Source organism: Anser anser (assembly GCF_964211835.1).
Source record: "Anser anser genome assembly, contig: HAP1_SCAFFOLD_47, whole genome shotgun sequence".
NCBI classification, from domain to species: Eukaryota; Metazoa; Chordata; class Aves; order Anseriformes; family Anatidae; genus Anser; species Anser anser.
Window position 1 is genome coordinate 1385375 of NW_028153836.1, and position 11968 is coordinate 1397342.

Sequence of the window (11968 nt, forward strand, 5' to 3'; positions counted from 1 at the left end):
GGGCAATGCAAAAAGGAATGTCCTGGTCTGAGTCTTTATGTGATGGTGCACAGTGCTCCTGGAGATGGTGAAAGATCCACAGGGGTCTGCCTAGGACTATGTCCCCATGGTGTAGTGGGTTTACGTGGCAAGGTTTTGGTAGCAGGGGGCCATAGGGATAGCTTTTGTGAGAAGGTTCTAGAAGCTGCCCCATGTTTGGTAAGGGCCCCACTGCTGACCAGAACTGAGCCAATAAGTGGTGTTGTTTGCGCTTCTGTGAGAGCATATTTAAGACAGGGAAAAAAAAAAAAATCTGCACCACACAGCAGCTGGGAGAGTGAGAGGAGCGAGGAACAGCCTTGCAGGTGCTAAGGTCAGTGAAGAAGGAGGGGGAGAGGTGCTCCAGGTGCCGGAGTAGAAGTCCCCTGCGGCCTGTGGTGAGGACCATGGTGAAGCAGGCTGTCCTCCTGCAGCCCATGGAGTACCACAGTGGAGCAGGGTTCCACGCTGCAGCCTGTAGAAGAGACCACAGTGGAGCAGGTGGACCTGCACCGATGGAGGCTGCGGCCTGTGGAAGACCCCTGCTGGAGCAGATTCCGGGCCAGACCTGTTGTCCGTGGAGAGGAGCCCACACAGGAGCAGGTGACCTGGCAGGAGCTGCTGCCTGTGGGGGACCCAGGTTGGAGCAGTTTGCTCCTGAGGGATGGGCCCCGTGGTACGGACCCATATCTGGAGCAGTTCTTGAAGAGCTGCTGCCTGTGGGAAGCCCACGCTGGATCAGTTCACCAAGGACTGCACCCCGTGGGAGGGACCCCACAGCACAGGGAACAAGAGTGACCGAGAAGGAGCGGTGGAGAAGAAGCGCTATAGACTGACCATAACCCCCATTCCCCTGTTCCCCTGTGCCACTCAGGGTGAGGAGGTGGAAGAGGGTGGATGGGGGGGAAGGTGCTTTTGGTTTCTTCTCTTTGTTTCTCGCTTCTCTAGCTTGTTAGTAATCTTACTATCTCCCTATGCTGAGTCTGTTTTGCCCGTCACGATAATTACTGTGTGATCTCCTCGTCCTTATCTCAACTCTTGAGCCCTTTTCATCGTATTTTCTCCCCGTTCCTCTTTGAGGAGGGGGAGTGAGAGAGCGGTTGTGGTGGAGCTCAGCCGCCCACCTGAGTAAAACCACCACACATGGCTTTTTGGAATCAAAGCCCTCTGTGAGCAAAATTTGGAAACATCATTTTGCTCTCCCCAAACACATCATTTGAGCACCTCAAAGGATGGGACAACCACAGCTTCTCTGAGCAACCAGATGCGTGACTGCATTCTTTACGACTGCTCAGCAACTTTATGATTCCTACCAAGAGGGCAAACAGCTTAAGTTAAAGGTAGGAGAGGAGATGAAGGTGAGGGTTTTAGATCCCAGAAACCAGGATACTGGTTAAGGCTTAGGGATTAGAGCTTTCCCAGGTTAGGCATAGCACACAGGCTTAGGGTGTTCAGGTCCGTATTTAGGGTATGGGAAAGTTTTTTGGGATAGGGTTTTGTTTAGGGCTGGCCTGAGTACTAAGGTTAAATAGAGTATTTCAATCCTAGTGAAAAGGACAAGGATTAGGGTGAGAGAGAGGTTAATGGTAAAGGCTTATTGTTTGAGCTTTGGCTTCAAGGGAAGGTTTGAGGTACAGCAGGAGAGTAGTGGATTACAGTCAAGGTGAGGAGTAGCAGTTAGGGGTTAGAAACACAGTAAGAGTCTAAAGGGACTGTTTTCAGAGTCAGTGTTGCAGCAGCATCAATATTACCTGAACCCCCTTACCTTTTCAAAATTGTTACTTCATGATGGCCTAGCCACTCTTCCCTCCCCCAAATCACACACTTCTCCTCTCCAGGCTTCTCGTGACCTCCCCATATCAGTCATCTTCTACAGGGCACCTTTCTGATGGTTTTCATGATGTCAGAGTATCTGTCTCACCTCTGATGGCTACTCCAATCCTGAGACAGAAGAGGTGTTGTAGTCAGGAGGGGAAAAGGTACAAAGTTGTCTAGGAGCAGCCTGCACAATGTGCCCAGCAACCAACCCAAAAGTGCTCTTCCTACCCACCAGATATGGATCTAGAATGGCTCCTACAGCTCCTGGATAACTTTTTGCAGTCCGTCATGCAGGCTTCATCCCCCCTAGGGCATCGGACACTTTTGTGTGGAGAACTAAAAGAAGACCTTTTTTTAGGAAAAAGGTGAAACCTCTGACATGACAACCCTTATTCAAGACCTCTTCCTATATGGCACATAATGGGTACTGCTCCCAGCCAGGAGCCAAGGGATGACATGTCAACTATTTAATCACAGGCCATTTAACAGCCATTTGCTTCCTACTGGATTAGGAATTTCCAAGGCATCACTAAGCTTATAATACCACACCTAAAAAACATCCCCTTTTTGGCCCAGGACCTGCCCAGCTAGAAGTGAGCTGGTTATGATCCTTCAAGCCCATGGTACTGCTGCTGGACTCCCAGCCTCTCTGAAGCACAGGATTCAGTTCCGTGCCAGTCCTGAGAGGTGCTGGGGCAGGAGGGACCTTACAGTCAGTGTTCCAGCGCCGTGCCTGTTGGCATTCTCTCAGCTCCTTGGACAGAGAAAATATCATGCTCACATCCAGAAGCTGTGTGCCTGAAGCTGTCCTAGAAGACACTCAGGGAAAGCTCCCTCACAGACCCAGACCCAGCCCCAGCTGGGCCCCCGATAAAGCTGATTTACTGGCTGCAGTGGCTGGACTTCCTTTGGGCTGCTTTTCAGGTACTCTCCTGCTGACCCATGACCCTCCTACAGGCTCTGGGCATCTATCACTGACACCAGCATCAAACTGGGAGGAGCAGGATGGATTGAGGTTCCCCTCTCCCAGCAGCTCTAGATTAAAGCCCTCTTCACCAGCTCGGCAAGCCTATGACTACAGATATTCTTCCCCTTCTCTGACAGCGGACCCCAGCAGCCCTCAGCAGCCCTGGGTTCTCCAAGCCAGTCTCATGGTCTAAGCAGCCAAACCTCTGTCTGTGACACCAGTCCTGCAACCATCTGTTGATTTGCTAGAATTGACTGGCCCTTTCCATCCCTTTGTCTTTGACCAGCACGACTGATGAAAAAGCTGCTTGTAATCAGGATTCCTTTTCTGCTGCTCGCAGGGCCCTGTAATCCCTCTTGATACTCCTCAGACTGATCCTGGCTGCATCACTGGTGCCCACATGAAACAGCAGCAGTGGATAACAGTCCTTCAGCTGTATGAGGCTTGGCAGTGTCTTGGTAACAACCCTGATATGAAGGCCTGGCAAGGAGTAGACTTTCCTCAAGAGTGGATTGGGTCCGTGCCTCTCAAAGAGAGTCTCCTACTACTATCAGCCATCATCTTTTCTTAGCAGGACCAGTTATTACACAGGAAGCAGACCCTGTACCATCTTTGTGGCCCTCTGCTGGACTCTTTCCAGGAGATCCCTGTCTTTTTTGTACCGGGGAGCCCAGAACTGGACACAGTACTCCAGGTGAGGCCTGACCAGGGCAGAGTAGAGGGGGAGGATCACCTCCCTTGACCTGCTGGTCACGCTCCTTTTAATGCACGCCAGGATCCCATTTGCCTTCTTGGCTACTGGGGCACACTGCTGGCTCATGGCCAGCCTGTTTGACCATCCTAAGGATATTCAAAGCTTTGAAGAGCTATTATAACTAGCCTAGAAGAGAAGGGGGAGGTGAAGGAGAAAGGGAGAGTGAAGAAGTGGTGAAAAGTGTCCCGCTATTGTCCTCCACAGATAAGATCCCTGAGGAGAAAAGGTAAAGAATGTAATTCTTAATAGTTTCCAAGAGATGGTTCTCAAGGCATGGACATGATGGCAATGCTGAGTACAAATACCAGATTAGTCTCATGACCAGTAATTTTTGCTATCATAACTCATTGCTACACAGTACAGCAAAATAAAAACTTGAAACCAGCTGCCAGAAAAGATAAAGAGCATGACAGGGAATACCTACAGTAAATAATGTGTATGCTGTACAACACAATTCTGAAAACAAGACAAACAGACCTGAGATAAAAAAAATCAACATTATGTTCAGCAGCCATTAGAGTGATGTAAGGCTTAGATCAGTTTTCTTTTTATATGCTCTGGTCAGATCTGTAACCTGGTAGGCGGCCCAGCACCACAAAGCTGTTCACGCCCCCACAGTGTGATGGAGGAAAGAATTGTGAGGTGAAAAAAGAGCAAAAGCTCGTGGGTTCATATGAATACAGTTTAATAGAACAGAAAATGAAGAAAATAATTTTTAAAAAATATTATTTATTAAGCATATGTATTATTTATTCATTGCTATTTACGTTTGTTATTGCTGTTGTTATTATATCCTGTTCCAAGGCAGTGGTCTCCCCCAACCCCAGCCAGTCACCCCATATTAATTATTCAGCATGATGTCATATGGTATGGAACTTCCCTTTGGTCACTTGGGGTCAGCTGTCCTGGTTCTGTCCCCTCCCAGCTTCTTGGGCAAACTCAGCCTCCTTGCTGGCAGGGTGGTATAATAAGCTGAAAAGTCCTTGGCTAAGTGTAAGCACTCCCAGGCAATAACTGAAACATCAGTGTGTTATCAGTATTATTCTTATCCTAAATCCAAATCACAGTACCATACCATGCAATAGGAGGAAAATTAACTTGATCCTAGCCAAAACCAGGACACTATAGACTAAGGTCATGGTATCTCTGTGAGTAAGTCAAAAGAAAGGTGGTTGTGATTAAATGGAAAATGTTGGAACAAAGCATGACATAGATAGTATGGAATAAGGCATGGATATATAGTCCTACTTCTGGCTGGGATAGACTTAATTTCTCTTCCTAGTAGCTGGCATGATAAAGCGTTATGGATTTAGGATGCATCTTCAGACAAAATGACAGCATGCATGAATAACACAGGAAAGCTGGAACCTGGAAGCCTCCCATCCCCTACCCTTCTGTGACTCTGTGCTGAATTCCATTCACCTAGTTACTTCTGTACTGACCAAACTGTCTTGCAACTCCTGAAGCTGTTATCTTGTCAGAGACAGCACAACCAGGGTGAACCGTCTGCCTGCGGACATTAACAGCTGACAGAATGGAAACACCAGGATTTTTCCTACAGAAACCTCTTGACATTTACAAGGAGAACAACCTAGTCCTGTACCAGAGGAAGAGGAACCCCACACATCAGGGCAGACTGGGACCCTGTTGAGTGAGCAGTGCCCAGGAGGAAGAGGGCCTGAGCACCATGAGGGATGCCATACGAGTAGTGGTGCCTACTCACCAGGAACCAGGCCAGCTTCCTACAGAGCTGCCTTACGAGGAGCATGGCCACCAAGAAGATCTGAGTTATCAGACTCAGCTCAGATCCGGTGTGACATGACATGGAGAGGGGTCTGCAGGCAGCAGGGAAACAGGTGCAGGTCTGGGAGTCCCTAGGACTGCCTGATGTGGAGATGAGCAGGGGCTCTGTCAAGGCTGATAGTCCCAAAAGGACAGAGGTCTTTGTGTCTGTGGCTATGGCTGTTGTCTTTGCCACTGAGGCCTGTGAGGAGACAGATTGTCGTTAAAGCACCGGGGCCTCATGGATTCCTCGACCCCACTCATGAACCAGGCAGGGGTCATACCATTGTCCTGTACTTGGCAATGCACATCGCCATCTCCTACTGCCCCACGAAGAGCCCTGAGCAAAGTGTGAAGGGAAAGGATTTCCATTCCCAGGGGCCAGTGGCCAAGACCTGGCCCTTGTGCTTGGAGAAACGCATCCAGTTTTTCTACACATCAGTGTCACCTTCACATTGCCATTATCTACCTGTCCTCACTACCTCCAATGTTCTGCTCTAACGAGCTCCAAGGGAGGCTGTGTCAGTGCTGGCCCTGGGGCGGGGAAACTTGCATCTGACTTGGACTTCTTGTGAGGTTTCTTCAATTGTCTCTCAGTGCCTGAGGTTTGTGGGTTCATTACCAAAGCCACCAGAGGGGTGATTACAATGCCTTGGGCTGGGCCTCTGGTGCTGAGCTGGGCTGGGCTCCTGAGTCAGAGAAAACTCATAAAGGCCCATTTGTGGAGACAGCTCTGCCCAGGAGCAGCTTCTCTGCACAGCTCAGCAGGGCTCTGACTACAAGTGAGAGACAGAGAGGAGAGAAGGAGATGGGGGTTGAAGGCACTTGGAAGAGGGAAGATGCTGAGAGCTGACTGCAGGAGAAATCTGCACAGCCGTTTATAAGGTAAGTCTCTGGCTGGAAGGGCCATGCAGCTGCAGGTTCTGGAATGGTCTCCTCCTGGGTCTTGTTTCTGGGAGGGCAGTAGGCAATGGAGTAGGCTTTGAGATTCCTGCTGGATGGCACTGCGAGGTGAGGAAGTCTGGCAGAAGCTCCTTGGAGAGCCATAATCCAGGTGCCCCCAGTAAGCCAAGAGCAGAGTGGCCCAACCTCCTCCAGACACTGCAGGAGATGCAGTCGGGATGCTGGGACACCCCAGCTTGCAGATACCCAGCTCTGTTTGTGGGGCGTCCTCCTGGACTGCAGGCTGCTCTCCAGCAGGATACAGCTCTCTCGTGCCATCCTTGTGTTATCCAGGTGCTCCAAGGAGAAGACGGCTCCATGCTAAGACCATGTCTGTGCTGCTGGATGGCTCTCTGTGGGTAGCTGGAGTGAGGCTTCTGCATCCCTGGAGAAGAGGGAAGAGTTGAGATCCTGCTCAAGACCCCAGGGACAAGGTGAGGATTCTGCCCATCTGCACTTGGACTGGGGCTTCTCTGCTCTCAGCTGTCTCCACTTCTTGGGAAACACAACAGTGTGATTGTTGTCCTAAGCAAAAGAAAATCTGCCTTTCTCTACACTGTGATTGAATGAGTTCCTTGCAGCAACACTGAAAAGTTCATGGATATGATAAGTGGACTGAAATTGCATTTCCCCCATGTTCCTGCTTCCCGACTGCTTCACAGAAGGAAGGAGTCCTCTGGAGCCCACAGCAGCCCCTTCTCCCAGTCTCTGCCACTCTCAGACAGCATCAGCCACAGCTCAAGCAAGAGAGCTGCAGAAAGGTTCTCTTGCAAAGAGAAAGGCTTGGGACGACAGTGCTCTAAGACTTGCAATAGGTTTTCCTCAGAAAAGTCTCTTGTAACTTTTTTCTACCTTCTTTTCAACAGACAACTGTGTCCAAAGTCAGCAAATGCCCAACAGCAGCTCTGTGAGTGAGTTCCTCCTCCTGGCATTTGGAGACACACAGGCTCTGCAGCTCCTGCACTTCGGGCTCTTCCTGGGCATCTACCTGGCTGCCCTCCTGGGCAACGGCCTCATCCTCACCGCCGTAGCCTGCGACCACCGCCTCCACACCCCCATGTACTTCTTCCTCCTCAACCTCGCCCTCCTTGACATGGGATCCATCTCCACCACTCTGCCCAAAGCCATGGCCAATTCCCTCTGGGACACCAGGGCAATCTCCTATGAAGGATGTGCTGCACAGGTCTTCTTTTTAGTCTTCTTCATTGGAGCGGAGTATTCCGTTCTCACTGTCATGGCCTATGACCGCTACGTTGCCATCTGCAAGCCCCTGCACTACGGGAGCCTCCTGGGCAGCAGAGCTTGTGCCCAGATGGCAGCAGCTGCCTGGGGCAGTGGCTTTCTTTATTCTCTCCTGCACACAACCAATACATTTTCAGTGCCCCTCTGCCAAGGCAATTCTGTGGACCAGTTCTTCTGTGAGATCCCCCAGATCCTCAAGCTCTCCTGCTCAGATGCCTACCTCAGGGAAGTTGGGGTACTTGTGTTTAGTATATTTTTAGCATTTGGTTGTTTTCTTTTCATTGTGGTGTCCTACGTGCAGATCTTCAGGGCTGTGCTGAGGATGCCTTCTGAGCAGGGATGGCGCAAAGCTTTTTCCACGTGCCTCCCTCACCTGACCATCGTCTTCCTGTTTATCAGCACTGCCATGTTTGCCTACCTGAAGTCCCCTTCGTTCTCCTCCCCATCCCTGGACCTGGTACTGTCTTTTCTGTACTCGGTGGTGCCTCCAGCAGTGAACCCCCTCATCTACAGCATGAGGAACCTGGAGCTCAAGGATGCAGTGAGGAAACTCTTTGCATATATGCTTCAAGAAAGTATTTGCACACATTTTTCTTCAACATTAATCATGGGCATATAATCCTATCAGGACACTGACGCTTTCTGAAATAAACTTTTCGGACAACTTTCTTTAATTTTCTTTCTTTCTTAGTATTGTCTAAAGCTTGTGAATTTGACTCAATGTTATTCTTAGTGTCTGATATTTAATGGTTTTTGTTTGTTTATTTGTTTTTGTTTTGTTTTGTTTTGTTTTGTTTCAATTTGGACCCAATCCTCTAATGTACTTATAGAACTGGGCTTCTCTTGCAGATGGAGACAATAAAAAAGAGAACAGAAATTTACTGGTCTCATGTCCCATCTCCTCCAATCTCTTCTGCAGCTGAGGGAGAAGCCCCAGCACGCACGAGGAGCTCAAGGCCAAGAGCCCAGCTGCCACATGGAGGAGCAGCCCCGGAGGCCCTCAGGGCTGCCCCTCACTGCCCGCTGGGCTCTGCCTCTCTGCTGCCTTCGGGTTGGGGCTGCTGCTTCCCTGGAGGCATGGCCATGGCCAGCAGCAGGACGTGGCTTTTTCACTGCTGCTCTCTGTTTAAGTCCATGCTCTCCTCTTGTGCCCTTCACTTTTGTTAGCCCTCACATCTCTTGTAATTGTTGACAGTCCTGTGGTCTCTACAGTGGCATGTCTGTCACATCTAGACACACCTCTTCTAAACCTGGTCAGGAATACACCCAAGGAGCTGCTCCCTGAACATGCCTCTTGCTTTTCTGCGTTTCAACATGGATCGGAGCCCCAGAGTGATCAGTGTAGTGAACTAAAGAATAGATGCTAAAGAATCAACTATAGAACTATAGCAGGTACTGAGATAGGATAGCCCTTGAGGATAAGGAATTTCTATACATATTGTAAACTAATCACAAGGACAGGACTGAGACAGGATAGCTCTGGAAGATAAGGGATTTCTATAGCCCAGGCCATTATGAAGATAACACATTCCTGTTAAGCAAGAACCGGTTTAGACGAGTTTTGTGGCTGAAGACCCTGGCTGATCATGAGGAAGACATACAGCCTTCATCCTGAAGACCCCAGCCCACGATCACCAGGAGGCACTGCGTGTGCGCAGTTGGAGGAGTTAAAGGTGGAGACAACGGAAATGATTTCTCAGAACTCATTGTAATAAAGACCGCCCTTTCAGGGAGAGGTTATGAATATGTACAGGTGTTCCCTTACCTGTGTAACCCCTTCTGTATAAATACAAGATGAATTTACTGTGCTGGGTGCGCACAATTGTGGTGGGACTACCTCCCATGTTGCCCAGTGCTGAATAAACATACCTACTTTACAACTTTACAAGTTGTGGAGTCTGTTTTCCACACGTCAGTAGGACCAAGGGCTGGAGTGGGATCTGCCTTCTTGATTGCACATGCCCCAGCAAACAATAACTGGCCTTTGACTTATCTACCTGGGAGTATCCCAGTGGTGCTGGGGATGATGGTAAATGACAACCTAGAGAGGAATCTGGAGCTGCTAGGAGATGTCAGGTGAATTCCAGGGACAGTGTGCGAGTCTGGGTGGGCGGTGAGTTTCCTCATCTAATGAGTGACCATCCAAGGTAGAGTGTCCCAAAGGAAAAGGCAAACCTGAGGAGCCCTCAGGCTAAGGAGGGCTCTGCAACACTTGGAAGGGTTGTGAGGAGCCAGTAGGCAAAGGCACCAAAAAGCTCCTTGAGAGATTTCTCCAATCTCCTTGCAGTACCTGAGGTACTCAGCAACAAATACACCATGAGATTACTAGAATGTGGAAATCCCTAGCAAGACATGTCTATTTTGACAATTTACTTCAATTTTTCAAAATTTGTAAAGCTAATTAGTGAATTTTCAGGAGTACAGTAGAAGGAAGACTTTGATGAGCACTTGATAAAGAAGGAGTTTTCAGATTTATAGATGTTTTTCATTGCTCTTGTTATTAGGCAAATACTGATAGGGCATTCTCCAACTGATGTTGATCCAGGTTTCCTCCTAAGAAAAGCAGTTTCTTGATGCTGGACAATGCATCCAAGGACAACCTTGCTCCTCACTTCCCAGCTCTACCATTTCTCTCCCTGAACACCCAAGCCTTACATCGCTTTTCCTCACACCAGCCCTCTCCACTAAAATTGGCAGCTGAATGTCACTGCCCCTTTGCACCAGCTCCCACCTGAGAGGTTTCTCTTATTTTAAGAAAATTACAAATACGAAGAGAGTTGAGGAGATGCCTAAGGACACAATTGGACAGACTGCTGAAAGATGGGAAAATTGGAACTCCCTGAAGGTCAAAGAGTAACTGGGTAGGTGAGAGGGATCAGAATGATCAAAGAACTAGGGGTGGGCATATCTGCAGAACAATGCGAAGTACATAGGCCCAGATAGGCATCTGGAAAGGGGACTTCTTACATGGCCGGTTAATCAGGACCAGGAATTACCTGGAAGATTATGGAGATGAAATGCAGATCATTATCAACAGACCAGTGGCAGTGCAAGTGCGGGGAAGATTGGTGTTTCTTTTCCTGCAATGAATACACATCCTGCAAATTCACATTTTGTGATGACTGAAATTCAACATATTGTGTGACACGTTATGGAAAGGATTGAATTACTTCAGGTGATGAGTAGGTACTCTATTTCTTAAATACTAGAGAAATTTCCAGGACTTCAGGCAGAACTTTGCTGTCCAATCAAAAAAAAACAGTGCCAGCCCCAGAGGTCCTGCTGCACCTGAGGCACTTCCCTGGGTCTAGCAGCTGTCAGAGAGGACCTGCAAGAGACCAGAGACCTTTGAGAGCTGCAGATGGAACTGGACAGGCATCCTAGGGCACCTCCACTGCCATCAGTGCATTGACCCACAGCTGAAATGGTCACTGGGAAACAGAAACTCTTCCTGATTCTTCATAGAAAACCAAACATCCATGAATCACCTTGGGTTGTCTGTGACAAACTCAGGCTGAAAGACTCAAAAGCATGTCACTTCAAGTGACTGTGATGGTATCCATGAGCTTGGCCTGGTTTGGGAAATTGTCCCCTTTCAGCCAAGGAATTAATAATTTAATTAATGTTTTATTTTGGTCAGGTCAATTCTCTAAGGAAAGTCATATGTATTGTGCTATAGAGGCAGAAGGCAAAAAGCATTGCACTGTGCCTCAGAATTATCAAAGAGACCTGATCCAGTTCAGCCATGGGATAAAGAAAACAGTCTAAGCTGAATGAAGGGCACTGAAATTTGGCCTAACATGAGGAAGGCTGTATATTGCTGGTGAAAGAACTGTCTTTCTTGTGCCATGACCAATGCAGATCGTGCTGCAGTAAAAGGCCCAGACCGACACCGATGTATTGGAGGCCAATGGGCATGACTTGTGATTGACCTTGCAACACCTCTGACATTGATATTTCTAAGCAAGTAAGGCATCATGGTAGTAGTGGGTCTTTTTCTCAGTGGGGTAGAAGGCGTCCCTTGCAAAATCAACATGGGTGCCACCACTGCAAAGCTGCTGTCTAACATTATCCTTTTTCCATGTGCACAATTCTGCACCATAGGGTTCATCTCAGCATCCACTTTCTCACAACCTTTACGCATGAACGCTACAGCACCTAAACGTAACACAGAATCATAGAATAGTTTGGGTTGGAAGGGACCTTAAAGATCATCTAACTCCACTCCTGCTGTCATGGGCAGGGACACCTCCCACCACACCAAGTTGCTCAAAGCCCCATCCAACCTGGTATGGAACACTTCCAGGGATGGGGCATCCACAGCTTCTCTGGGCAGTCTGTTCCACTGCCTCACCATAGAGTCATAGAATCATAGCATCACAGAATATCCCGAGTTGGAAGGGACCCATAAGGATCGTCAAGTCCAACTCCTGGCACCGCACAGG

At 48.7% G+C, this 11968-nt stretch overlaps 1 protein-coding gene across 1 annotated transcript; it reads left to right on the top strand.

The window, feature by feature from the left end:
- Positions 1-7161: 7161 nt before the first annotated feature.
- LOC310891370 (olfactory receptor 14C36-like) lies at positions 7162-8142 on the top strand (the record flags this gene model as incomplete). The annotated part of the gene is made up of 1 exon (XM_083853628.1): positions 7162-8142. The coding sequence occupies exon 1, from the start codon at positions 7171-7173 to the stop codon at positions 8140-8142; it is 972 nt and encodes a 323-aa protein (XP_083709754.1). The 5' UTR covers positions 7162-7170.
- Between the last annotated feature and the right edge of the window lie 3826 nt (positions 8143-11968).